The sequence below is a fragment of the Poecile atricapillus genome, chromosome 1 (genome assembly GCF_030490865.1).
Source record: "Poecile atricapillus isolate bPoeAtr1 chromosome 1, bPoeAtr1.hap1, whole genome shotgun sequence".
Taxonomy (NCBI): Eukaryota; Metazoa; Chordata; class Aves; order Passeriformes; family Paridae; genus Poecile; species Poecile atricapillus.
This window is the reverse complement of record NC_081249.1, coordinates 78390944-78415199: the sequence shown is the minus strand read 5'-3', so window position 1 is coordinate 78415199 and position 24256 is coordinate 78390944. Positions and strand designations below refer to the sequence as shown.

Below are 24256 nucleotides of genomic sequence, written 5' to 3'. Positions count from 1 at the left end.
CTCCTTCCGCGCGTGCCCACGCGCCGCCCCCCCGCCCGCGCGCCTGCCTTCAGGGGCCCGCCTCCCGCCCGTCCTTCTCGATTGGCCGAGCGGCGCCCTCCCTCTTATTGGACATCTACTGTGTCACTCAATTCTGAGAGGGGAAGGGGCGGGACTTACACCCGATCCTTCCTTCTCATTGGCAGGCTGGGATAGCAGTCAAGCGAGCCGCCGCGCGGGTGGCGTGCCTTAAAGCGACATGGGCTAGCGCGGGCTCCCGTACGGCCGACATGGCGACGGCGGAGCGCGGCCATCAGCACACGGTGAGGCTCGGAGAGGGGCCCCGCGGTGAGGGGCGGGACGGGTGGGAGGCTTATGAAATCCCGGGGGTAGCGGCCCGGCAGTGGGGGCTGGCGGCTTACCTGCCCCCAGCGTACCGGGAGCCGTACAGGCTGTGGAAGCTGGCTTGTCTGTTAAATGATGTATATATCTGTTTTATATATATATTGCATGTATATGTTACATATATTATATATGTATGCATCCCTGTGTATATCTACACATGTATGTAGGTGTTTATATGTGCGTATGTACGTGTGTGTATATATATACACTTATGTGTGCATATATGTATGTGTATATATATATATGTGTGTGTGTGTGTGTATACATCTATATATATCTATGCATAAACCTATGATGCTTTTGCACACGTTTTCTAAAGCGGCAGGAAAAAAAGGTACTCTGTTATTGAAAGGAGCCCTCTTGCTGTGCCCGTAGCAGTGTCTGAAGATCCTGTTTGTGAGTGCGTGGGAATAAATTGTTGAATTTGGTTTGTTCTCAGCAGGAGCCCGGGGCCGTGGCTTTGGAAACACCTGTTCGCGGGCAGCTCACACCGCTCTGTGCAGCGCTGGGGCAGCCGGGCGAGCACGGCAAGCCCGGAGCTGCCAGCCAGAGCTGGTGGAGGATTCCGCGTCTGGTTGTTTCTCTTTGTCAGATGGAAACATTCCCTTCAGCTGAGGTTTAGCTTTAGGCGATCCCTGTGCCCTTAGGCGCGTGTGGGAGCAGCTGGCGGGTTGGGACAGGGAAGCGCCTCCACGCCGGGGAGCAGAATTTCCGTGTGCGCCCTGCTCCCGAGGCGCGGTGCAGGGGAGCAGCGGGACGCGTGGCACAGCTGGTGACAGGTGACACGAGGAGGGAGCCTGTGCTGAGCTCTGTGCACTGAAGCTGGCTGCCTCCACCAGGTCGACACCTCAAACAGATTCCCAGCTGGGGTTCTTGTTTGAAGTTTTGCCGCGATGTTTGTAGCTTTCTGGAATTAGTTGTCTTTTTCGTTGCTTTTCCTTGTTTTGGCTTTTTTTTCGTGTGAGCTGTGTTTTACCTGTGCTTCGGAGGAGCAGAGATGGTGAAAAGGCTGCAGCGTGATGGCCAGAACAAAGTGCGAGACCACTCTTGTGAGGATTTGTAGTTTGGGATCTCACTTGCCTGGGTGGTGGGCACCCATCGAGGGGGGTTCCCTCTTGTGAGTCTCTTGCCCTGCAGTGTGCTCCCATGCTTACAGCTGGGCCAGCAAGAGGAATTTGAGGATTCCTATCTCTTTCCTGACTGGAATTGTTTCTAGCATGCCTGGAGAAGAAGACTCAAAAGAGTCTTCGACAGGTATACGGAAGCTCTTTAATCAATTTAGTTATCTGAACAAAACTGTTTTGGGGAAAAAGTTGCCCACTGTAGACTTTCTGTACGTGTTCAAAAAAAGAAACAAGCCCTGACTTTATATTTTTCTGAACTTTGAAAGTAGTTGCTTTTAATACATCTGGCACTCTATGGCAGATAGTTGACAAAAATTACTGTATTGTGCCAACATTTTTTTCTCCCCCTTTGATGTAATTGCTTAACTAAGTTACCTTTTTTTAATGTCTGCTTTTAACTAGAGATGTTATTGAATTGTAGAGTGCTCTTGACTCAGTCTATATCAGGGAGCCAGCACTTGGCCTGTGGGTGATAGGGGCTGTCCTTCCTTCCCCACTTTCCTAATACTGCAGTAATGAGGGAGGGAAGGCTGCTAATTGAGATTGTCCCTCCAAAATGGCTATGAAAGTTTGAATAACCGGGTACCTGGATATTTTATAATCACTACATTCAGTATCTCATTATTTTGGATTTTTTTTTTCCTCATTCCCTACATAATTTTCCTGAGTTTACTTTTTTTATTTTTTTTTTTTTAATGAAGTGCAAAGACTTATGTGTGTCACTTAAAACATTACCAGGTATCAGTGTTTTTTTCTTTGTTTTCTGGTTGTGAGCAGCCAGATGAGAACTTGCAATAGCACCCATTCTAATTTAATCCCTTTTTAAAAATACTTTGTGTATGAGTTTGTGCCTTTTTTTTCCCTGCTCTGTTCAGCCTTTGAGAGCTTTGGGAGGTCCCTTCGTGCTGGTAATGTGTTATCTCTGGTCTGTGTTTTTAACATTGCCTTTTGTCTGCTTGAGTAGGCAGCTGATATGCAGTGGTGAAAGCCGTGGATTTTGGAAGGCAGTGTTCTCAGACCTGTGGAGATAAAATGTGCTCAGCTCACTGTTATGTAACAGGTTGCACTTGCCTCCTTGTGGGACTGTTAAGCTTCTTCATCTACTGCTCTGAGGCTTTAGTGTGGTTTACAGAAGGAAGGACTATGAGGAGTACCCTGAAGGAGAGGAGATGCAGCAAGCATGACCTAGCTGAGATGCAGAACAAATATATAGTTCCCTTTTTTTTTTTTATTTTTCACAAATTTCCTGAGCATCAGAACATGATATTCTCTGTGAGACTTTCCAAGAGCAGGAACAAACTTAAATTATTTTTAATGACTTGAGAGCTAGGGAAGAAGAGCAGATAATTGCTGTGATTTTTGAATTTTGTGATGGGAAATTCCTTGATCCTATTTGATAAACTCCCAATGCGTTCAAATTATTTCAAGTCACTATTTATGAAACTGAATATAAGCCGCTCTTTTGCTTAAAAATAGATAAGAAAAATATATATGATAGCAGATTATTTCTTAAACTGACAAAAGATCGATTGCCTGTGTAATAGATGATATACCAGCACAATATTTTTCAGTAGTTATTTGAAGCAGATATCTGTACTGACTGTTACACTATTCAAATTACTATAACTAACTATTCAAATTAATGCCTATTCTCTGCATCCAGGTGGAATTTAGAAGACATGTAACTAGTCAAAACCTCAATTTGCTTTGCTTTTTGTGACTTTGGTGCTCCAGGGTTTTGAGTACACCAGCCTTTTCTTTCAGTTAGTCTGCTGTTAGCTAGAAGAATGTTACTAATGTCAGTAAAAACAAACAGAAGAATTCCTTTACTTTGGTGTTTTTATGCAGTTACATTTAATTCTCAGACGAGGCTTTACCTGTAAAGACATAAAAGACGAGAGTGACATCTAGAAGGATTGTGATGCTGTCAGCCCTATTTTGTTTTCAAACTGATTCCCATTTTTCTTTAGACTTTCATGGGGTACCTTTGGTTTGAATCATAGCAGCCAGGATATTGATATTTGAATCGATAGTTACTGGCTGGGTTATTATTATTTGAGGCTCGTGTTGCTGCTGTTTGCACTGCCTGCTGCAGAAGTGCTGTGTTTTGCTTAGCTCATTTTTACTCCATCGTTTCATTTCAGTATTCTGTGCTCATCAATGCCATATCCTGTAACACTGATGGTATTTTTGATGTTAGCACATAACAGGCTTTTGATCAGATGGATTCCTGTGTTCCGGTTAGGTTTGTGAGTGTAAAACAGTGTGTTTATGCATAAAACACCTGTTCAAAATAATTTTATTAAAATACTCTTAATTAGGGATTAGTGTTTTAATTCTCTTTCTGTGGTGTGCAAATGCAGTTATTTTGAGAAAAGACATTATGTTCTGTAGGAGAATGTTATAAAGGCAGACTGCAAAGCAGTCATAAAACTGTGCTTAGAAACACCAATTGATACATTCAGAGTAGTTAGGATCCTAATTTTCTTGCCCACAGTGAATCACTTTATTTGTAAGAGGAAATCAGTTGTATATGGGGTTTAAATAACTTTAAAAATTTCTTAAATTTTTTTCCCCATATTTGGCTCCTCGTAATGCATTATGGGCTGTTGTGTAATTTGCTACGAGATACTTAATACTTTGTGTATTTTAGTTTTGGTCATGATATGCTTCCAATGACTGGTATTTGCAAATGCATAGAAACACCCTAGCAAGATCAGCAATTGCTTATTTGACTTACTGATGAAGGGGAAAGCTGTAGGAGTTTTGCATCTGCCTGCAGCCCATCTCTTAGGTTGCCTTCAAATTCTGTCACTGAAATGTTTAGTCATGTGTGCAGTTAAGAGAAGTTAAAAATAAACATTTCATTTAACTTATATATGCAGGTTGTAAAGCTTAGGCTAGGTAGAGAGGTTTTTGGGTTGAAAACATAAACACTGTATTCTGCCAAGGCTCCTTTATTTAGAGGAGCATCTTCCCAGGGAGGTGGTCCTTTCAGGTCATTGCAACATCCAGAGCACAGCAGGTGTTTGCAAAATTGGTGCAGACTTCTGGGAAATCCCTGATCTCTATAGCCTCATTTTTCAGAGCAGTCTGAAGCTGATTTAAGAGTATGTTTCTGCTTAGAGGGAGAAGTACTTTCCTGGCTGTGATCTGCTGGTTTTCCTGTGTTGACACCACTAATCAGGTGTAGCATAAAGTTAGCTGGATGTGTCTTGTGAAGTTCCATCTACTAATGGAAAGATATGGAGGATGAATTGAAGCGAGTGGAATTAGAGGGATTGGGACTCTCACCTCACCTTCCCAGCTGCAGTGTATCCTGTGCCCCAAGTGCAGTAAGTGAGCTCTCGTGTTAGATCAGGGGTGTGGAACCATGGTTCTGGGTGTGCCTTATCAGGTTTTGCCACCATAGTGCAGTATTTGTGCAGTAAATATAGCCAGTAATTAAGAAGGTGGTTGTTTTCCAACTGATTTGTGGATTGCCTTCTCCCAATATGCAGTGGACAGTACAAGTAAATGGAAAACAAAAGTGTAGATCAGAAACTAGTATGGGAAAGACATTCCTCTGTTTGCTACTGGGGGGGGGGGGGGGGGGAGTTGGATGTAAAAATGGCACATCCTAAGGCTATAAAGAAGGAAACTTTTGAGTTATGAGTTTCCTGTAGCAGTACTTCTACACATCATCTGATAGAATCTTGCTTTTCTTTATTTTTCTTTCTATGACAAAGAAACAAATGTGCTGAATAACAGTTTTGTTTTGTTTTCAGGATGATCTGCACAAAACTCCTAACTCTACATCAGCCACAGATGGACTTTCTTCAGCTTCATTTATAGAATATCCAAAGCACAAGCCATTTATTAATTCAGATTTGCAGTGTTCCTCGTGGAAACCAGTAATTCCATATCCTGAAAGCAACAGCAGAGGTAATAGTTCAGCAAAGTTGTTTTCTTAGGTATTTCCAAATTGTGGTAAAATACTTCCACATCTATGAAGGTTGCAGCCTTTTTATCCTTATATCAATTCCCAGTGATGTCCAGCTCACCTGTTTTGTAGGTCCTTGGCACTTCTCTTTCCAAAGAGCACCTGAAGATAAAAGCCATCTTACAGATGGAGAAAGAAGCTCCTCTTCGGTAGTAGGGAATTGTAAAATTGTCTGAGTACTCTGTGAAATTGTACTGACATGTTTTCTTTGTCCCTTCTTCAGTTTTCCTCTCCTTCAGCCTTTCCCCTCCTGAGTTGATAGCCGAGTTAGAAATAAGGAGACTTTAGTCCCCAGAATGGTTTGGATCAAAGGAAGAGGTTTGATTCTGTTAAAATTGGAAGGCTTGTCATGGATGAAGGGTGTGTTGTGAGTATTTATTTTATCAGTGAAGACTTAAAGGATATAGAGAAGGTTTCAGCAAAGTGCTGAACTGAGAACTCACAACACCAAAAAGGAAGGCAATTTTAATCCCATTTATTCTTCTTGTTTCTAGGCTGTTCCTTCTCCCTCCTTTCCCACTCTGGTCCTGGTGTTCATCTCCATGTAAACAGATTTATCTTGCATGACTGGACATGAACAAAAAAACTATTCTTGGTTAGTTTTCTGTTGTTTTAGTGAATTAGCTTGTCATGTAGTGAGACTTACTCCAGAGCTGCCTTGGCGTACATATAGGTTGCATCATGAGGAGTTGGGAGGCCAGAGCAGGACAGATCCTTTGAAGAGCTGTTTGGCTCAGGGTCATTGCAGAAATGCTCCCTTTAAGACTGGAGTGTTACAGAGGCTTAAGGGTATGAACTACTTGATATTTTTTCCTTATCTGGAGAAAAGTGAGAAATGTTTAGGATGAATCCTAATATTACCCAAACTAAGTAAAAAATCAGGGTGATAGCCTCAAGTCCCTGTTCCAATAACACAATTAATGTCTGAGTTACTGGGGACTTGTGTGTTAATGACCTAAAAGATGAAATCTCAGTTCTTGCAGTGCTATTTAAAATGCAGTATGTATTCTCAAGGCCATCGGTTTTGAGAGTGCTGTTGACACAAAACTAAAACAATCTTTACAGATGAAAAATTGGATGTGCAGGGAAGAGCTTCCTTGTGAATTACTGATGCAAGTGTATTTTTCTAGAGTGTGCTTCATGTTTCATTAGCAATAAAGTTTTGATTTCCAAGTTTTCACTTGGCAATTTTTTTTCTAGCAGTGACTCTGCCAACTCTGAAATAAGGATGGCTGGTGGAAGACAATAGGATAAATTATACCCCTTTTTAAAAACTATCAAATGTTTTTATTTTCAAAAAATGTTTAAATGACATGCAAATGAATGTGATTATGTACTGAAAATTGAATCCAACACATGGATGATCCAATATGCTGCTTTTTTTGCATAGCTTTTAAAAATGCAAAAATGTTCTGGAGTGTATATTTTAGTAAATTTAAGGATATGAGAATTAATTTTAAATGGCAAAATTGATTTGATTGTTTTTGAGGGTCCTTATGGCTCCTCCCATTCCCCATATGAAATAAATCTTATTGAAAAATGCTGAAATTGAGTATAGTAAAATCTGTTTGTTGTGGGTTTAATGTCTTTGTGTGGTATATGTGTGCTAACATGCACAGTTGGCTTTTAATACTAACAAGAATGACTGAATGATACTTGGCCTGTTGGGTTTCACCTTTATCTATTCACTCCTTGAGTTGCTTCATTGCTGTTTTTGTTAGTCCTTATTGTGTGCATATACAGAGATTTCAACATAGCTTTTAACAATAATAGTAACAAATCTGTTTATTGTTTCAGCTATGCCCATTTCAGCTGAATCCTAGGGACAGTAATGTAAATAGAGGGGGCAGTTGGCGATTCTGATATCGCAAATAGGATCAAATTATCAATAACTTCCTGTTAACTGTTACTGCTGTTGCTGTTTCTTATGTACTTAGCAGGTTTGCATTGATGTGATACTCTCTTGTGCTGTTATTCATTTCAAGATTTGATGAATTTTTATTCTGGAATGGGTTTAAGCACAAAGGAGTGGGCTAATGTGACCTTGCAGATTAGTCTGCTATTTGAGCTGTGTGTACAGGTGTTCTTATGTCTAACTTCAGCAGCACTGTATAGGGGAAACGGCTTATGGTTATGGTTCCCTTCACAGAATTAAATGGCTCAGCTAAGAGATGTAATACATCAGATTACCAGCAGATGGTCTGATTGCAAGGTGATGTGAGTTCTGTTACAACTGCTTTTCTTTTTGTGGTGAAGAATATAGAAAGGCTTTGTTCAGTAACTGCTAAAGCTAGGAGTGCAGCTGAAGGGGAAAATGGTTCAGCACAAAGGGGATGTATGTTTTTAGGTGGAGGAGTGGAACACAAGTACAGAACCAATAGAATAAAAAAGAAGTCCACTTGTAAATAAGCACGTATATAGCTCTTCTCAGAGTTTATCTTTACTATGCTCTGTGGCCATTTGTGGGAACACTGTGTTGTGTACTTGTTGTCATAGGAATAATACTAATACAGCAAATTGGCACTGTTTTAACTATCTAGTTGTGACTCTTCATTTCCTTTTGATAAAGGGTCAGAGGATGCACTGGTTGTTCTTAATCAACACAATATTTATAGGCCTTGTTCTGGGAAATAGTTGTATCTTGCCCAAATGTGTCAGGTGAAGAGTGTGCACTAAGGGCATCTCTTTGTTTGAGACTAGTTTTAGAATCAGTTATGGTTTAAAGGGAAACAGGTCTTAATTCCTGGAAGGACTGTTGGATGCTGGTAAGGAACACTCTGACCTTCTTACATAACATGCTTTTATAATAACATTTCAAGTTCAGTGTTGTCTTGAAGTGGTGATTTAATGGTATCTAACAAAAGGTGCTTGTTCAATTGCAGCAATATTTTCTGCTCTGAAGAATCTCCAGGAAAAAATTCATCGACTGGAGTTGGAACGGTTTCAGGCAGAGGAAAATGTAAAACACCTCAGCCGGGAAACAGCAGACTATAAAAAAGTACTGACTGAACAAATGCAACAGGAAGAGCATGACAAGACTGAAGTGTCAAAGAAAAATCAAGGTTGTTTGCAAACCATGTATAAATACTATACAACATTGATGTGGATGAAACTTGATTCCTATCAGTGCATAGACCAATTTTAATTTACTTTGTTAAGCATCTTTTAATTTGTAATGGCATGGGGCGCTACAAAGATATAATTTTAAGGTATTCTTCATTTTAGGGATGTTTATGTATACAAAAGTTCATTAGGCATAATATGTAAGTTTCTTACATAGGTCCTTTTCTTGTTTGCTTTGAAACTGTCCTGAAAACAACAACCAAAAAAAGTCAAAACAAAAAAAAACCCAACAACAACAAAATCCCAGGAACAAGCAATGCATGATACCTACTTTCTGCCTTCTGTTATCTTCAGAATTGTCTTCTCAGCTGGCAGCTGCTGTGTCTCGATGCAGCCTTCTAGAGAAACAGCTGGACTACATGAGAAAAATGATCCAGCATGCAGAAAACGAGAAGTCACATCTCTTGGAGAAACAGGTGTGTTCCCAAAACTATCTCATGGTAAAATAATAAAAGTCATTAATTATGTCATGATTTTTCATAGTTACTGTCATTTTAATACTTTTAAGTATGGATGTCTACTTCTGCTGGATGGTGTGTATTTAGCTATGGATAGCTTCCCTACTTAAATTTCCCAGTCTTCTCACGAACCTGGTATTTTCTTTGTGCACCTGTTTCTAAGGCAATAGCAGGCTCTGGTATTAATATGAATTGTTTGCTTCTGCATGATTGGCTTACTGCAGTAGCTCATCCTTATCTTCCAGTGTTATACCTGTGTGCCACTGGGAAAAAACCTCCCTTTCGTGTTTACAAGTCTTCAGGTCCTTGATAATTTACTAGCACTACTCCTGCTAGTAAGAGCAAGAGGGCTGAAATACTGTTTCTCTAGAAATAGCAGTAGAATTTCTATTTCCCACCATCAGTGGCTGGGATTTGGCCTAATCTAAAATGAACTTGAATTCTGTTTTGTAGGCTTATGGGTCGTCTAGAGCTGTTTGTTCATTGGTTTCTGTGGCTATTCTGTTTCAGTCTGTTAAATATTTACTGAAAAAAAAAATTAATAAAGCTGTTTCTAATTTCTGAATTTTTTTTTTCCTGTGTTGTGTTGGGAGGAAGGAGAGACTGCACAGTCCTCTTTCAGATCTGGTTAAATGTGCGGTTTCCATATGTTGGTGGACCGGTGGTGCAGTTTGTTCCCTGATTGTGGCAGCATCTAAAATTGCACAGAGGAAGTTGTAGTTCCTTTGGTCCCTTTTTGTTTATGGGCCTCTTTTGTGCTCCAGACACAGGGTTTACAATAGATGGTCTTGTTTTCTTGTGTTTATAATTATTTTCCTTTTCACTTCTCCCTTCAAGGGCTCCCTGGAAAGAGATCGGCTTCTTGACCAATCGCATGTTCAGTCGAAATTGGAAAAGCTGGATATACTGGAAAAAGAGTATAGCAGACTAACTATGATGCAGTCCATAGCAGAGGTCTGTCATTTGTCTTGGATACTGTATCAGATTTGTCTTGTTTATTGTAAACTGCACTTTATAGCTGTATGGCAGTAGCAGAGCTTAGCAAAACTTTGTGCTTTAGAGTAAGACGGCAACTAAACTTCATTTTAAACTGAGGTGTTGTGAAAACTTGAAGTTATTGCTGAAAGTCTACGTGTCCAGGTAGGCTTTGGGTCACTGTACAGTGCAGGAGTTGGAGTTTTATTATGCCTTAACAGTCTGCTGGTGTTCCTTTTTTGTGCTTAGTTGGTGCTTAGGCATTATAAGATTGCAGCTATTCATAAGATCTTGACTTGCTTTGCATGCTACTGGATGCTAACAGTTATTTTCTGTTATTATCCAGATTTATCTTGACTTGTATGAATTTGATGTATTTTTTTTCCTTTTAGCCTTCCTTATTAAGAAAGACAATTATTACTAGTTATTTTGTGTACAGACTTCTGGAGCTTTGTGTTGCAAGGCCTCTAGCACTGGGTGACTCCCTGTGGGTTTCTGCCTTTTCAGGACTCTATTTGAATTGGACTTCTACAAACTCAACATGACTGTGTTTTGTCATATTCTGTTGTGGTGGGTTCACCCTTGAATTTTTATAATTTTTGTAATTTTATGGTGAGAAATTAAACTCAGTCTCAGCATGGGCTGCAAGGGGAATCTCTGCTCTGGCATCTGGAATATCTCCTCCTCTTCCCTTGTTGACCTTAGGGTCTGCAAGGCTTCTGCTTTCAAATATTGTCACTCCTCACTTCTAGCTGCAGTTCCCCAGCAGTTTTTCCCCGCCCCCCGCCCTTAAGTCTGTAATCCCAGAGGTGCTACCACCATTGCTGTTGTGCTCAGCCTTGGCCAGTGGTGGGTCTGTCTTGGAGCCAGCTGGCGTTGGCTCCATTGGCATTGGTTCGGTTGCAATGGGGAAGTTTCTGGCAGCTCCTCAGAGAAGCCACCCCTGTAGCCCCATGGCTACCAATGCCTTAAACCCCATACATCTGTGTACCCACTGATGTCCCATCCACATACCTCTCTGCTGCTCTAAGAGAGACCACAAGTCTCCCAAGCCTGGAAACTGCAGAGAGGTTAACCAGGGAGAGAATTTCTTCTGCAAATTTCTTTCCTGTTCCCCCAAAAAGACCAGATGGTACATGATTATATTGTGGTATTGTGGATGGCAACTCTGGAATCTATCAAAATATAGGCTTGTCACCCTACTTACCACCTCTTGCCTCAGGTGGTGAAGTAGATGGTGTTTCTCCAGAAGTACATAAGGAGATGTTTGGTAGTAAATCTTTACTGCTTGGCTTGCTGCAGGATATTTAGCTGCTACAACTATTATTGGGAGTCCTTGAGCCAAAGCAGCTGTAACAAGCATTTTAAGATCTTGACACCTTGTTGTGGTGAGCTGCAGTTGTGGAGTACAAGTGGTTGCGTTGTTTACTTAGGCCAAACACTTGGAAGGAGAAATAGGAGTCTCCTGGGTCTTGTACTGTGAAAGTAGCAGTAGTTTCCTTGGGTTAGACTTGAAATAACCTGTTCAGCAATTGGCATTCCCTCTGAAAGGCTTTTAGCAAGTTTTTCACTGGTAATAGCTGAAGTTTGATGAGACTGGGTTGTTTGCCCTTTTGTGCCTGGCTGATGAAAACAATTTCAGCCTTATGGTTCTTTTGCGTTCTTTTCTGGATCAAACCAGAGGCCTTTGATTCTTTAGGAATTAGTAGCTGTCACAAATACGTTTTGGAGGAATTGGGTGTTAAATTCACACAGTTTTGAAGCAATTGTAGGACCTGAAATAAATCTGGATTTAGCTATGATAAGTCATTTTCCTTATGATCAGTATGTAGTCATGAGCCATTTTCTGGCTGACGGGTCTGCCTGACTCTGTGGTTATAGGCTATGTTCCTATGTAAGCATTTATATGATAGGTGTTACTGGAATATCTTCAAAGAATGACTGCACTCTACTCAGAAGCATTGCATCTGTTCCCTCTTTAATCTCTGTTGTAGTTCTGGTGAGATTGTAGGAACATTTTCAAGTTGAATTTGAAGCAAGAAATAAGAGACTGTTTTGTACATGATGTGCTGAAATGGATGGAAAGTGGTGAGGTGATGGCTTGTGAGTGAGCAGTGATGTATCTGCCTCTGAGTTCAGACACTGACAGAGCTCAAGTTGTGTGTGGGTCTTACTTGAGAGCATTTAATCTCCTCAGAGCCACTACTTGGCCCTATAATTACTGTCTTCAAGTAATTTGCTAATGTCAGGAGTGGCTGTGAAAAAGAAATGCTGAGATTCCTATTTATGTGGAGCACTTACCCTTTGGAAGTGCTTTGGAGGCATCTTTATTTCAACTGGAGTCCTGCAGTGCACTCTCTGGACAGTTAACTGAGAAGATCTGAACATGTCTGTGTCTGAAGATGGAGTAAAGAAACGTAGCTGTTCCCTAAAAGTGCAGTTTAGGCTGTGGTCTTCTGTGTAGCCAGATGACCAGAATTTGAATGTGTGTGTGGACGACATTTTCAACAACTGTAGTTTGTAGTAATTGATCTTAATGCTAACCATGAGACTTAAAACCACCCCCCAGTTCTGTGGGTTGGGCAAAACACTGGAACAGATTGTCCACAGAGGTGGGAGATGCCCTATTCCTGGAAACATTCAAGATGTGTTTGGACAAAGTTCTGAGCAATCACCTGGTTTAGTGGAAAGTGTCCCTTGGACTTAGGTGACCTTTTAAAGGTCCCTTTCAACTTAAACCGTCCTATGAGTCTGAGATTCTATGACTAGGTGGTTCCATGAAATTAATTTTCTGTTAAAAAACAGGTCAAAAATATGACAATGAAATATTTCTAATTTGTCGTTAAAGTTTTTTGCAGCAGCTCCTGGTGATGGAGTGGATGTTCAGGCAGCCCGGTGTTGACCTGCAGTCTGCTTGCTGCAGCTTGCAGTGCTGTCTTACATGATGGGCAGCACTGCTGGCCAGGGTCGCTTGGCTTGGCTTTGTGGTCTCTCTCTTAGGGACAATCCAGTAATATGCATAATACCTTCTTCTATAAAAAAGTAAAAAGAAATTATTTAGGGAAGCTAAGGTGGAAAAATAATTTCTAACAGGGTCTGTCACAGATGATACAGTAAGATATATTCTTGCTGTGTAGTCTGAGCTGCAGCTGAACAGGTAGCTGAGGGAATCCTCATTCATTTTAGAATAAAAGCCTTGGCCCGGCTCCATGTCAATCTTTAGTTTAAACAGAATATTTTCCTCAATATTTTCGTACTAAAAATTCTGTCAGATTTAAGAGGTTAATAAAAGGTCCTTGAGACTGACCACATGGATATCAAGAGTTGTATCAATAACTGTAAAGGGCAGAAGGTGATTTTAAGTTACTTGGAATGCCTTTGTTTTGAATGGAAAAAAAAAAAAATCATCAGAATGATTCTTTCATTCAGAAGAAAAAGTTGGTTCCTTTGTATAGTGCCCTTGTCCTCAGTGTTCATCCAGGCTTTTGCCTTTCAACACCTTTGTATAACAGCTGCTTACATTATTCTTGCAGTTAATGCTTGAGTAAAGCAGAACTAAAATATTTATTACTTCAATGTAGTGGGTTTATAAACAAGCAAGTGTACAAATACAGCTGTCACTGTATAGCATGCTTTTCTGCCTTAAGTTTGGTTAGTGTCTCTGTGAATGATCAGTCTTTGGGGGAAGAGAAGGGAAATTGTTTTGGATACTGGAGCTCTGAATTATTTTTTCACTGCTGTATAAAGCCAGAAAGTTATTTGATAACTTCCGCATTGGGAATTTCAGTGTATCTTGTTTAAACAATGTTTTCATCTTGTTGGAGGTTTGCAAAGAAATGTGGTTTTTTCTTTTCTTTTGAAAAAGAGTTTTAAAAGTGTTCTTACATGCTTTTGTGATAAGAAGATGAAATTACTTCAGTTTTATTTAAAGGTATCTCAGGGGCATCATACAACCTTTCCTCCCTCTTCTTTATTAGTAAGGTGGCTAGATGTTCAAAAATTCTTTCCTTGTAAGAGTGTAAGTTACAGGTTTTAGCAAAAATACTAGTGGTTTAAATAAAGCAAGTCTTCACTTGCCTTACAACAACATGTCTTTGTTAGCTCTTTTGTAGTACAGAATCTTGGAGGAGAACGTACACAAAGCAATCTACTGTCTCGGGTGTTTTTAAAATTGAAGAGAAAGAGCCCTGTGTATTGCTCTCTGTGTGTTTGGCTGTGACTTAACTTCAGATACCAGTTGTGAAAGTAAGAATAGAAAATTCAGTTTAAATTTTAAGCGTAAGTTTTTGACTGCTGTATTTATGCCTATACAGGTGAAGCATCAGCAATCATTCTAATACTCAAGTCTTCATTTATCCTTAAGTTGTAAAATGAACTCACAGTTTTGTGCAAGCTCTTAGTATTGTAGGCGTCAGGAGGAAAAAAAATATTTTGTTAGTAATGCTATTATTTTTGTTCAACTTTGACTAGAAAAAAATGAAAGAGCTGGAACAGAAGCTTCATGAGGAAGAACATGCAAGGAAGCTTGTTCAGGAAAAAGCAGCTGAGGTAACCAACAGGAAATTTCTTTTGTACTGGTATGCACTGTAATTAGCTCTTCCTTTTTATCAAATTTTCAGCTAAGCTTACTGAAAGTGCCCCCATGTACCTCACAGAATAGTGAAATCCTGGTTTTAGTCTTTTTTTTTTTAATCTCTTTTGTTTCTCCTCCTGCCTGAGGTACCAAATGTTCTGAAGTTCTCTGAGCTTTTTGGAAATTTTCTTCTATCACCACATGTGCATTGAAGCTTTGATTTTTTACTAGAAGTTGGAAAAGAGGAGTAGCAATTCAGACTAATCCATAATTGAGTATGCATGGGAACCTCTCAATATATCAAAGTCAACGAATGGGCTCCCTTATTCATAATTGTAGTTAAAATACTGTAGAAGGTAGCAAAAAAGAGGCAACATGCTCTTGATTATGAGCCCTTAAGGATGCTGGCTGGTCCTCTAAGCTGAAAGTGTGGTGTTCGTTATGCATTCATTGTATGCTGGAGAATTATGGAGGTAATGTGTTAGGCTCTAACACTAACCTTTGCCATGAATTTGGTGTGATGGGGAAAGTGGTGTCTCAAATTAATAATCAAATTAATTATGAAAATAATAATGAAAAATTGTGCTGTGAATGCTACTTCAGGACACGATTTCTAAAGCTATGCCGTATATTCTTCTTGAACGGCAAAGTGTGCTAGGATTCTCACTGTTGACAGGAAGTTCTAACCTTAGCTCTTTCAATAGATGGCTTGGTGGTTAGTTTTTTATTGTGGCTGGTTGGCTGGAGGTTTTTTTACTGTCAAATTCAATAGAACAGAAGGAGTAGTTGCCTAGTAACTCTGTCATGGGATCAATTGATCATGGTTGGGTGGCTTTATCTCCCCAGTACCTTGCCAAGTGTAAAGCACAGCTGATGTTTTGGCACTTGCCTGCATGGGACTAATGGACTAAGGCTAATTCTCTAATTTACTAGGATTACTGATGAGTAGTGCTAACAGAGGAAGTATTTAATGTTTAAGTTGACCTTGGACTGCAAAAATAACCTAAAAATTTACAGCCCTTCTGGAGAGCCTGTGTTTTAAAAATTCTTGCAGTTCTCCACTTGCACTGTCTAACTATTTATTAATATAATTTCAGTAACTCCCCTTATTCCCTCAATTGTAGCTTCAGACAGGCCTGGAAACCAACAGACTACTGATTCAAGCAGCATCACCACTGCTTTCTCCAAAAGCAAGACAACCCAGGAAAAAAGCTAAGCAGCCAGAGAAGGTAAGATGTGGGGAAGGGAAGGGCAGTTCCTGAGGAGTTAAGTAAGGTTGTGTGCATGTGATTAGGGAGCAGGCTGCCCCTTTTACTACAAAGTAAAGGGAAAGTGGGTTTGCTGTAGTATAATTTTTGCTGAATACTTGTCTCTTCTTTCTTTCCAGAAATGCTCTCGTGTAAGACATCCCACTGTGCAGCCCCATTACAGATTGTGTCTGGGTGATGTACCCTTTGTGGCTGGGAAGGTGAGCTGATTAATTCCAAGGCTTAGAGCTCAGTAGCTGCAGCTCCTTAAGGGACTTTGTCTTGGTGCACTCCTGACACCCAGTGGTCAGATCATTTAATTTTCTTCAACACTTTTCATACAGATTGTCTTTGAAATATTTGTTGGTGCATATTGACAACTAGCTGAGTTAGTATTTCCAAAAATGGGCCTGTACTATGCTGCTTGACAGGATGTTCTTGTTAGTGCATATTAATTCAAACAAAAATTACATTCTTGTCAGCAAAACAAAAGTGGCACTGTTTTTAAATGCTCTTCAGTATTATTGAGTTGTTGATAATGCCATTTAAAAGAAGTCTCTTTTCCTTTCAGTCTACCAGTCCCAGTCATTCAGTTGCTGCCAACGTGCAACACGTGCTACACCTGATGAAACATCACACAAAAGCTTTGTGCAACAGACATGTGGTAAACGATACTCCACTAGCAAAACCCACCAGCATTGGCCATCCTGCCAGCAAAAGCAGAAGGCCACCCCTGCCAATGGACTCGTCCTCATCTCAGGAAGAGCTCTCAGAAGTGTTGCTGACTTTACAAGATGAATTTGGACAGATGAGTTTGTGAGTGTGGTACATTTTCTTCTGCAGATTATGAATGCAGCTGTTTCAAAGCCTTGTTGCTTTGAACTTGAGAAAGTTCTTAGTTTAGGAAATCTCTAGAATGTAACCTTTGTCTTCCTGGCTGCAGAGGCTGTCAGTTTTCCTTGCAGTTAGAGGCTCTGCTAAACAGTCTGTACACCAGACCTGTGTTTATGTGCAGCAGTATTAATTTCAGAAGAGGGAAGGGAGAAGTGTGGTCATGGCCCCAGTGCAGTGAACTGTTCTGGTGTGGACCCAGCCAGCACAGGACCCTGCTGCCACTCTGCACATACCCCTGCACCCATCCTTCCCCTGTGTTGGGATGGGCAGTATTCACCCCTTATACTGTACCATTTATGTCCTGCCCAAGCCCCACACTTTCCAATATGTCCCAGTTAACCACCATCACCTTTCCAATCTTTTGATGTAGGTACACACAAATATTATTCCTGTAGTCTATGGACTACATTACTAGTCCATTGAGTTAATTTAGTCCGTGACTTTGGACTCAGCTGTCATAACAGTCTTCCAGCGCAAGAAGAACTGGTGGGTGGATAGCTGAATGGCTGAAGTGACTTAGGGATGTGGGTGGATGAGAAGCTGGACTTGAGCCAGCCATGTACACTCACAGCTCAGAAAGCCAATCCTGTCCTGGGCTGCATCCACAGCAGCGTGGGCAGCAGGGCCAGGGAGGGGATTCTGCCCCTCTACTCTGCTGAGACCCCACTGCAGTGCTGTGTCCAGCTCTGGGGTCCCAACATAAGGATATGAGCCTTCTTGAGTGAGTCCAGAGGAGGCCTACAAGGACAATCAGAGGGCTGGAGCACCTCTCCTTTGAAGACAGGCTGAGAGCGGGGGCTGGAGAAGAGAAGGCTGTAGGGGGACCTCATTGTGGCCTTTCAGGGCTCAAAGGAGGCTACAAGAGAGCTGGAGAGGGACTTTCTACAAGGGTGTGTAGTGTTTGCATGAGGGGTAATGACTTTAAACTGAAAGAGGGCAGACCTAGATTAGATATTAGGAAGAAATACTTTACTGTGAGGATGGTGAGGTACTAGAACAGGTTACCCAGGGAAGGTGTGGATGCCCATTCCTGGAAACATTCAAGGCCGGGTTGGATGAGGCTGTGGGTAGCCTGTTCTACTTTAAAAGGTCCCTGTCTATGGTAGGGAGTTTGGAACTCAGTGATTTTTAAGGTCCCTTCCAACCCAAATAATTCGATCAGTCTGTTCTTTGACCTTCAGCAGCCCCGCACCGGAAGGGTTGTCTGAGAGGCAAGGCTGGGTTGACAGATGCTTCATTTCCTTTGTCTCCAAGGCAGCTGTGTGGAAAGCCCACCAGTACCCTTTTGAGTCCTTAAAATGCCCTTGCCCGAGACAGTCAGTGCCAAGGGTGCACAGAACCTCTGGGCCACTCACAATGGGGTGCTTTTGTCAGTCATTTTGTCAGGCTGGTTTCAGCCTCCAAGACCATCAGCTATTGGGATGCCCATGTGTCCTGGGGTCACTTCAGAAATACAAATGGGTTCTGGCCCTGTACAACTTGATGGCATTAGGGTACACCACTGTACACCAGAGTCTGCTGAAGCTTTGTCTCCCAGGGGCTGATGTGCCCAGACCATCTGATCCACACAGTCCAGTAAACCTGGTTGTCCCTCTCCTGAACCTGGCTCAAGACAGGGCTCCTCTAATATTGGTCCTAGGGTTTTCCATTTTCTGTAAAAAATAATTAGAATTCCTTTCCATAGGATCAGGAATAAGATCAGCCCTGCCACTCTATCTGGGAACTACCTACTAAAGACTTAAGCAGCAACTTCCCTGGAAGAATTCCTATTTGTGCTTGCTTTTTTCCTACATTTCACTTACCTGTGCCTCTAGGGTTGAGGTATAGGTTTTTCATCCCACTTCATGTTCTCCCTGTGGTCCCACAGGGGAAACTCGGGATTCCCTGTGGTGTGTATATCCTGTCTTGTGCAGAAGGTAGCTTACTCTGTTGTGGTTTCACCAGCACCTCAGTCCCACGCAGCTGCTCGCTCACTGCCCCCAGACACAAATCCTCCCCTGACCCGAACCCCATTCAGCACCATGCTGGATCCCAGCACTGGGACCACGCTGGATTTAGCTCCCGTGGGATATTGCGAGTTCTCAAAGGCTGTTGTAACCGGCCTGGAGAAGGGGGAGCTGTGTGCGTGCTCGCTAGGCTGGCTGGCCGAGCAGGGGAGGAGAAAGGTGTAATTACAGCGCTCCCCCAGCAGATGGCTCCCGCAGCGCGCGGAGGACACCCGCTCCTCCAGGAATTTCATGGCCAGGGAATCCGTGGCAACATAAACCAGCATTGCCACCCGCCACTATTAAACCAATACAACGATGCCTAGAAAAAATGTGTCTTCGCACGCTCTGGCCAGACCTGTCATTAATCCCTCACGGCACATTGGGTGCCAAAAAATACTGTCTTGGTTTAACCCCAGCTGGCAGCTCAGCACTGTGCAGCTGTTTTCCTGCCCCTCTGCTCTGGTGGGATGGGGAGGGAAATCAGGAAAAGGAAAAACCCATGGGCTGGAACAAGGACAGGTTAGTAACATAAATAAAGTAAAATGTAATGAAAAAGGGAGAGAAATAAAATCCAAGCATGTGATGCGCAGTACAGTTTTTCACCAGCTGCTGACCAAGGGCTGTCCCCAGCAGCAATTGTCTCCTCATGGCTAACTCCCCCTAGTTTATATACTGGGCATGATCTTCTGTGGTATGGAATATCCCTTTGGCCGGTTTGAGTCAGCTATCCCAAATATATCCCTGTCCCAGTTTCTTGTGCCCCTGCTCACTAGCATAGCAGGAGACACTGAAAAACCCCCGGCTTAGGGTAAGTACTGCTCAGCAACAATGAAAACATCAGTGTTATCAACATTATTTTTGTACTGAATCCAAAATGCAGCAATGTAACAGCTTCTAAAAATGAAAACTATCCTAACCAAAAGCAGGATGTGGACAAATCCTGGACAAGTCCATTAAAGGACAGCTTTGCTGGGTGTTTTGCTTGTCCTGGTTAACAGAACATGAATTGTTACTGTACTGCACAGCTGCAGTTAAGTACAGATACACAAAATATTAACTGAATGAGTGCTGAGATTAAGCTCTCAAGGGGTTATTTGGTCATTTTGAATATGCATTTTGAAGTTGGAAGCTATTTAGATTATTGAGCCTCAGTGTTGCAGCAGCCTGCCACCATGATGTGCTACTGTAATAATGCTGCAGACTAGCAAAACAGTTCTTACAGGTTTGTTATGGTGTGTTGAACATGTCTGGCTGCTGATGCTGTGGTTTCCTAGAAGTGTTATTTCTGAACTGGATACAAGATGTAGAAGCCAATGGAGCCTGATGCAAGCCTTGTTCTGTCTGAATTGTGTGCTAGTGATCACCAGCAGCTGTCAAAGCTCATCCAGGAAGCCCCAACTGTTGCAGTGAGGGAAGATCTGGAGAGGGAATTGGAGGCACTGGTGGGAAAGATGGAAGCAAAGGCAGACCAAATCAGCAAAGTTCGGAGGCATCGTTTGCAGGTGAGTTTTTTTTGCCTGTGTTCATGCTCATGTAGAGTTGCTGACTTAAGCAGGGCTTTTGTATGTTATATCCTAATCTAGCAGCAATTGCATAAAGCAGAAGTAACTAGAGTAGCATTGTCTAATTCCACCTTTGATGTCCCAAAGTTAGTCTGCATACCTCCATCTACCCCAGTATTTTTGCAGAAACCTTTCTGTTACCCTTGTGCCCACTCTTCAACCTGTCCTGGACAGAGCTTTCACATCTGTTCTCACATTGCATTTTACACTCCTCTTGTCCCTTGAACATTGTTGAACAGTTTTCCTTTACTTGGAGTAAAGAACATATTTATGTTTTGATTTGCATTTTTTTAAGACTCAAAATACTTGTTTTGCCTGCTTTATAACTTTCAGAATGTTTTGGATAGTGAAACCTTCTCATTCACTGATTCCCCATTTTCTTTTGTCTTCATTAATTTGAGTGAATTTCTTTCAAAGAGCTTAACCCCATGTGTTTAATCTGGTTCAGTTCATATGAATAACGATTCACCCTCACCTGATGTAGCTTATACACAAAACATGTGCTGAGATCTGACATTCAGAATGGACCTGTGAAATGCTTGCTGTTAGAAGCATTACTCACTTTTGATATCTTCAGAGGAACTGCTGATTCCTGACAGAGAAGCAGATGTGCTGTAGTTCCCAGCAGTAATGATGCTGCATGTGCTATTGGCAAAAGTTTTAGGAGCTGGGGTTTAGGAAAACTGCTTCATGCTGTCAGCTAGGAGGAGGGTGCACCCCCACCTGCAGAGAGGGGAGCTATAGAAGCCACCCATGTTGTGGTTTGGGTGAGAGAAGATATGAAGAAGAGAGAATGTGTCTGAATCTGTTCAGTTCCCCATTCAGTCTTTGCTGGGGAGTACTGAGACTCACATGCTGTGATTTTACAGAGCTGTGTATGGGTACCACCTTTTCACTCCAGCAGAGCTCTGGTACTCTTTCAGAGCTACATCTGACAGTGACTACCTAAAATTACTAGTATGTATGTAAAAAAACCACTGTTTTGTTTTTAATCACTGGATGGTAAAAGTGATAAATCAACTTTTTTCTCTGCATCTTTTTATGTTACATTCCTGATGGCAATGTTCCCCCATAATGAACTACTCAGTTTTTAGAGAGGTGGTAGATCACTGTAAGCTAAACACAGCTCTAAAGATACAAATATAATGATGCTTTGTAATGAAAATAAAGTATTTATTGTTCAGTGTGACTTGGAAACAACCATTTGCTTACCTGAGCAAGGTAAGTGGTGGGATATTTCAGCTGATTGGAAGAATTGCTGGACATAAAACTGAAACAAGATCAGTTCTTAATGTTTTTCTTTGGACTTCTCTTTCAGCTAGAGAGACTTAAGAGAGAATGCAAGTCCAGAAAGACTCCTGCTAAACAAATAAAAGACAGCAGGTTCCCAGTCAGTGAGGTTAAAGTAACAACTACAGTAACCACAAAAGGAAAGAATGCAGGTCCCATCAAAGTGAAGCCTGGAGAAAAGAGTCGGAAAAATCTTCAGTTGCTGAGAGACATGCAGAGCATACAGACTTCACTACAGAAAGATGATATCAGCTGGGACTACTGACTTTTCTGCAGAAGATGTTCTTGAACCATCGTGGCCAAACTTACATTCTGGATCTAAAGCAGCTGCCTTTCTTGCAGTGTGGAAGAGACTACTATACGCTAACCGCACTTTTGAAATACAGGCTTACAGGCCCTTGGCTCTCCATCCCTGCATTTGGTTGTATATATTATGGTCTAGCTTAAATCACATTCCATTTTCAAGGTACATGGACAGTGAACCTTAACAACAGGGCTCCCCCAGTTCCCTGTGTTATGGTTCCAGCACACTGAGCACCGCACATTTGCGTGGGTTGGTGTGGGGGTGTGTGTGTGATGTGCCGTTTCATGCTGTTGATCCAGGAGGCCTCTCAGGATGCATCTTGTGTGAAAACAGTGCTGCAGCCCTGCGTGTTGAGGGCTTTTGTCAGTTCTGTTCTGTGTGCAGCTGCACTGACTCCATCTCTGGGAGGGTCTGAGGGAGAACAGGTAAACTCTTTCAAAGGTGTTCTGTAGGGTTCCCTTCAAAAGGTGTCCCTGGTTCTCGTTCTGCTGTGTTGCATTAGTCAGCATCAGTGGCAGTGGATGTTTGAGTACTCAGAAAGGGAGCAAAGTAATTTATGAATTATGTTGCTTAATGATCAAGTGAAATTTTTCTACAGAAATCCTGCTTTAGCAAAAAGCTGTAGGATAGGGGATAATACCCTGTTGTTTCTAGCTGACAGCTTTGAGTGGTAAAGGAGTGAGAGAAGCTGTAAGTGTTTTAAACTGCAAGTGCCTCAATCGTGCCATTTGGTCCTGGCGTCTTGCTTTTAACTTGAAGTATGTGCTTTGATGAGCTATCAACTTTGGTAGTAGTGCAATTAAGTTTGTGCTCTGACTTGCACAGCTGATTAAATGTTATTTATTATGTTAATAATTTATAGAACTTCCTATTAATGGAATGTATAGAAGACCCAGATTACCTGTATATACAGTTGAAAAATAATAAAGCCGACTTGCCTGATGAATGCATTGTGGGAAAGCTGCACTTCTCTGTATTAGCTGGGTGCTTGCTGCAGCACTGTGCCACAGCCAGTGGGCTTTTCATGGCAGGGTGGCTTCTCCCTGGTCAGGGTGGTGAATGAGAGCTGCAGGTAAGGGTAGAGTCAGAGTAGTCCACCCTTGCCTGTGGCTGAACAGGCAGGGGACTCTGCAGGGTCAACACAGGCACAAGGGCGTTGAGTTTGTTGCCTGGAGGTGATCCACCCAGCTTGTCTTCTTCCACGTAAGGCACATAGGGTGTTAGCTGCTCTTAGATGCTGCTAACCAGCTGTGGTGGTTTAACCACTTAAAGAGCAGTTAATGCCAGGGGTCCTGAAAAATCAGCTGAGACTTACACTCTCATTTTGCCTGGGAAGGAGCTTTGGAGATAAGCTTGCTCGAAGATGGGTCAACTTCAGCATGACCTCAGGCTGCCCTCTTGCAGCTCCGTGACTGGTGGAGGGGAGTATTTTAGGCTCCATCTATGCTCCCTGCAGCGAATGAATGAAGTGCCCGAGTTAGAATTAAGCCCACTGAGCATCAGGGAGCATCCACTGAGTTGATCACAAATCATCCCAGTGAATTTAGGCATAAGTTATATGCAAAAATGTCTTTCTTTCACAGAGAAGTTACTGTGTTGCCAATGCACTGTAAGGTGCAGAAATTGTGGAAGTCTGTTTTAGTCATGAACATATTTCAGAATACTTTGAGCAAAATACTTTCACAACTTAAAAAAACTCTGCACTTCACAGTGCATTAGACAGTAGCTTCTGTGAGAGTTGGGGTTGTTTAGCATGGAGAGGATGAGGCTCTGGGGTGACCTTCTAGCACCTGAAAGGGTTATTAAGAGAGCTGGAGAGGGCATGTAATGATATGACAAGGGAGAATGGCAGGGAGAGGGCAGGTTTAGATTAGCTATCAGGAAGAAATTCTTTACTGTGAGGGTGGTGAGACACTGGCACAGCTTTCCCAGAGAAGCTCAGGATGCCCCACCCCTGGAAGTGTTCAAGGCCAGCTTCAATGGGACTTTGAGCAACCTGATCCAGTGAAAGGTGTTCCTGCCAATGAGGGGGGGTTGGAACTGGATGATCCTTAAAGTTCCCTTCCAACTCAAACCATTCTGTGATTCTATTTTTATAACACTGAGCAGCTAAGCACTGTATCTGTATTAATACTGGTCTATACAGGATAAATGAAACTTGTCCAAAGATGAATCTTTGTTTTCTGTCATTCTAGACTTCAGAGTTTCAACATTAGCAACTTGAAAGGCCTGCTGCAGAAGAATGAGAGAGATTTGGATTTCACACACTGAACTTGCAGTGCTATTTATTTAATGTCTGCATGTCCTGCAAGCACTTTGGAAAACCACATAGTTGAAAATAAAGAGTACAGG

The 24256-nt window shown here is 41.9% G+C and overlaps 1 protein-coding gene across 3 annotated transcripts; it reads left to right on the top strand.

Annotated features, from left to right (window-relative positions):
- Positions 1-191: 191 nt before the first annotated feature.
- Positions 192-22858, top strand: CEP57 (centrosomal protein 57). 3 transcript variants are annotated; one of them, XM_058832993.1, is made up of 12 exons: positions 192-302; positions 4696-4843; positions 5276-5432; positions 8373-8552; positions 8908-9029; positions 9909-10025; positions 14517-14594; positions 15744-15848; positions 16007-16087; positions 16438-16682; positions 20106-20250; positions 21629-22858. In XM_058832993.1, the coding sequence occupies exons 2-12, from the start codon at positions 4754-4756 to the stop codon at positions 21863-21865; spliced, it is 1557 nt and encodes a 518-aa protein (XP_058688976.1). In that variant the 5' UTR covers positions 192-302; positions 4696-4753; the 3' UTR covers positions 21866-22858. The 3 variants fall into 3 exon arrangements, with proteins under 3 accessions (XP_058688976.1, XP_058688986.1, XP_058688966.1); XM_058832983.1 differs by having other exon boundaries at positions 220-302; positions 4635-4843; XM_058833003.1 differs by lacking the exon at positions 4696-4843 and having other exon boundaries at positions 194-302.
- The last annotated feature ends 1398 nt before the right edge of the window (positions 22859-24256 follow it).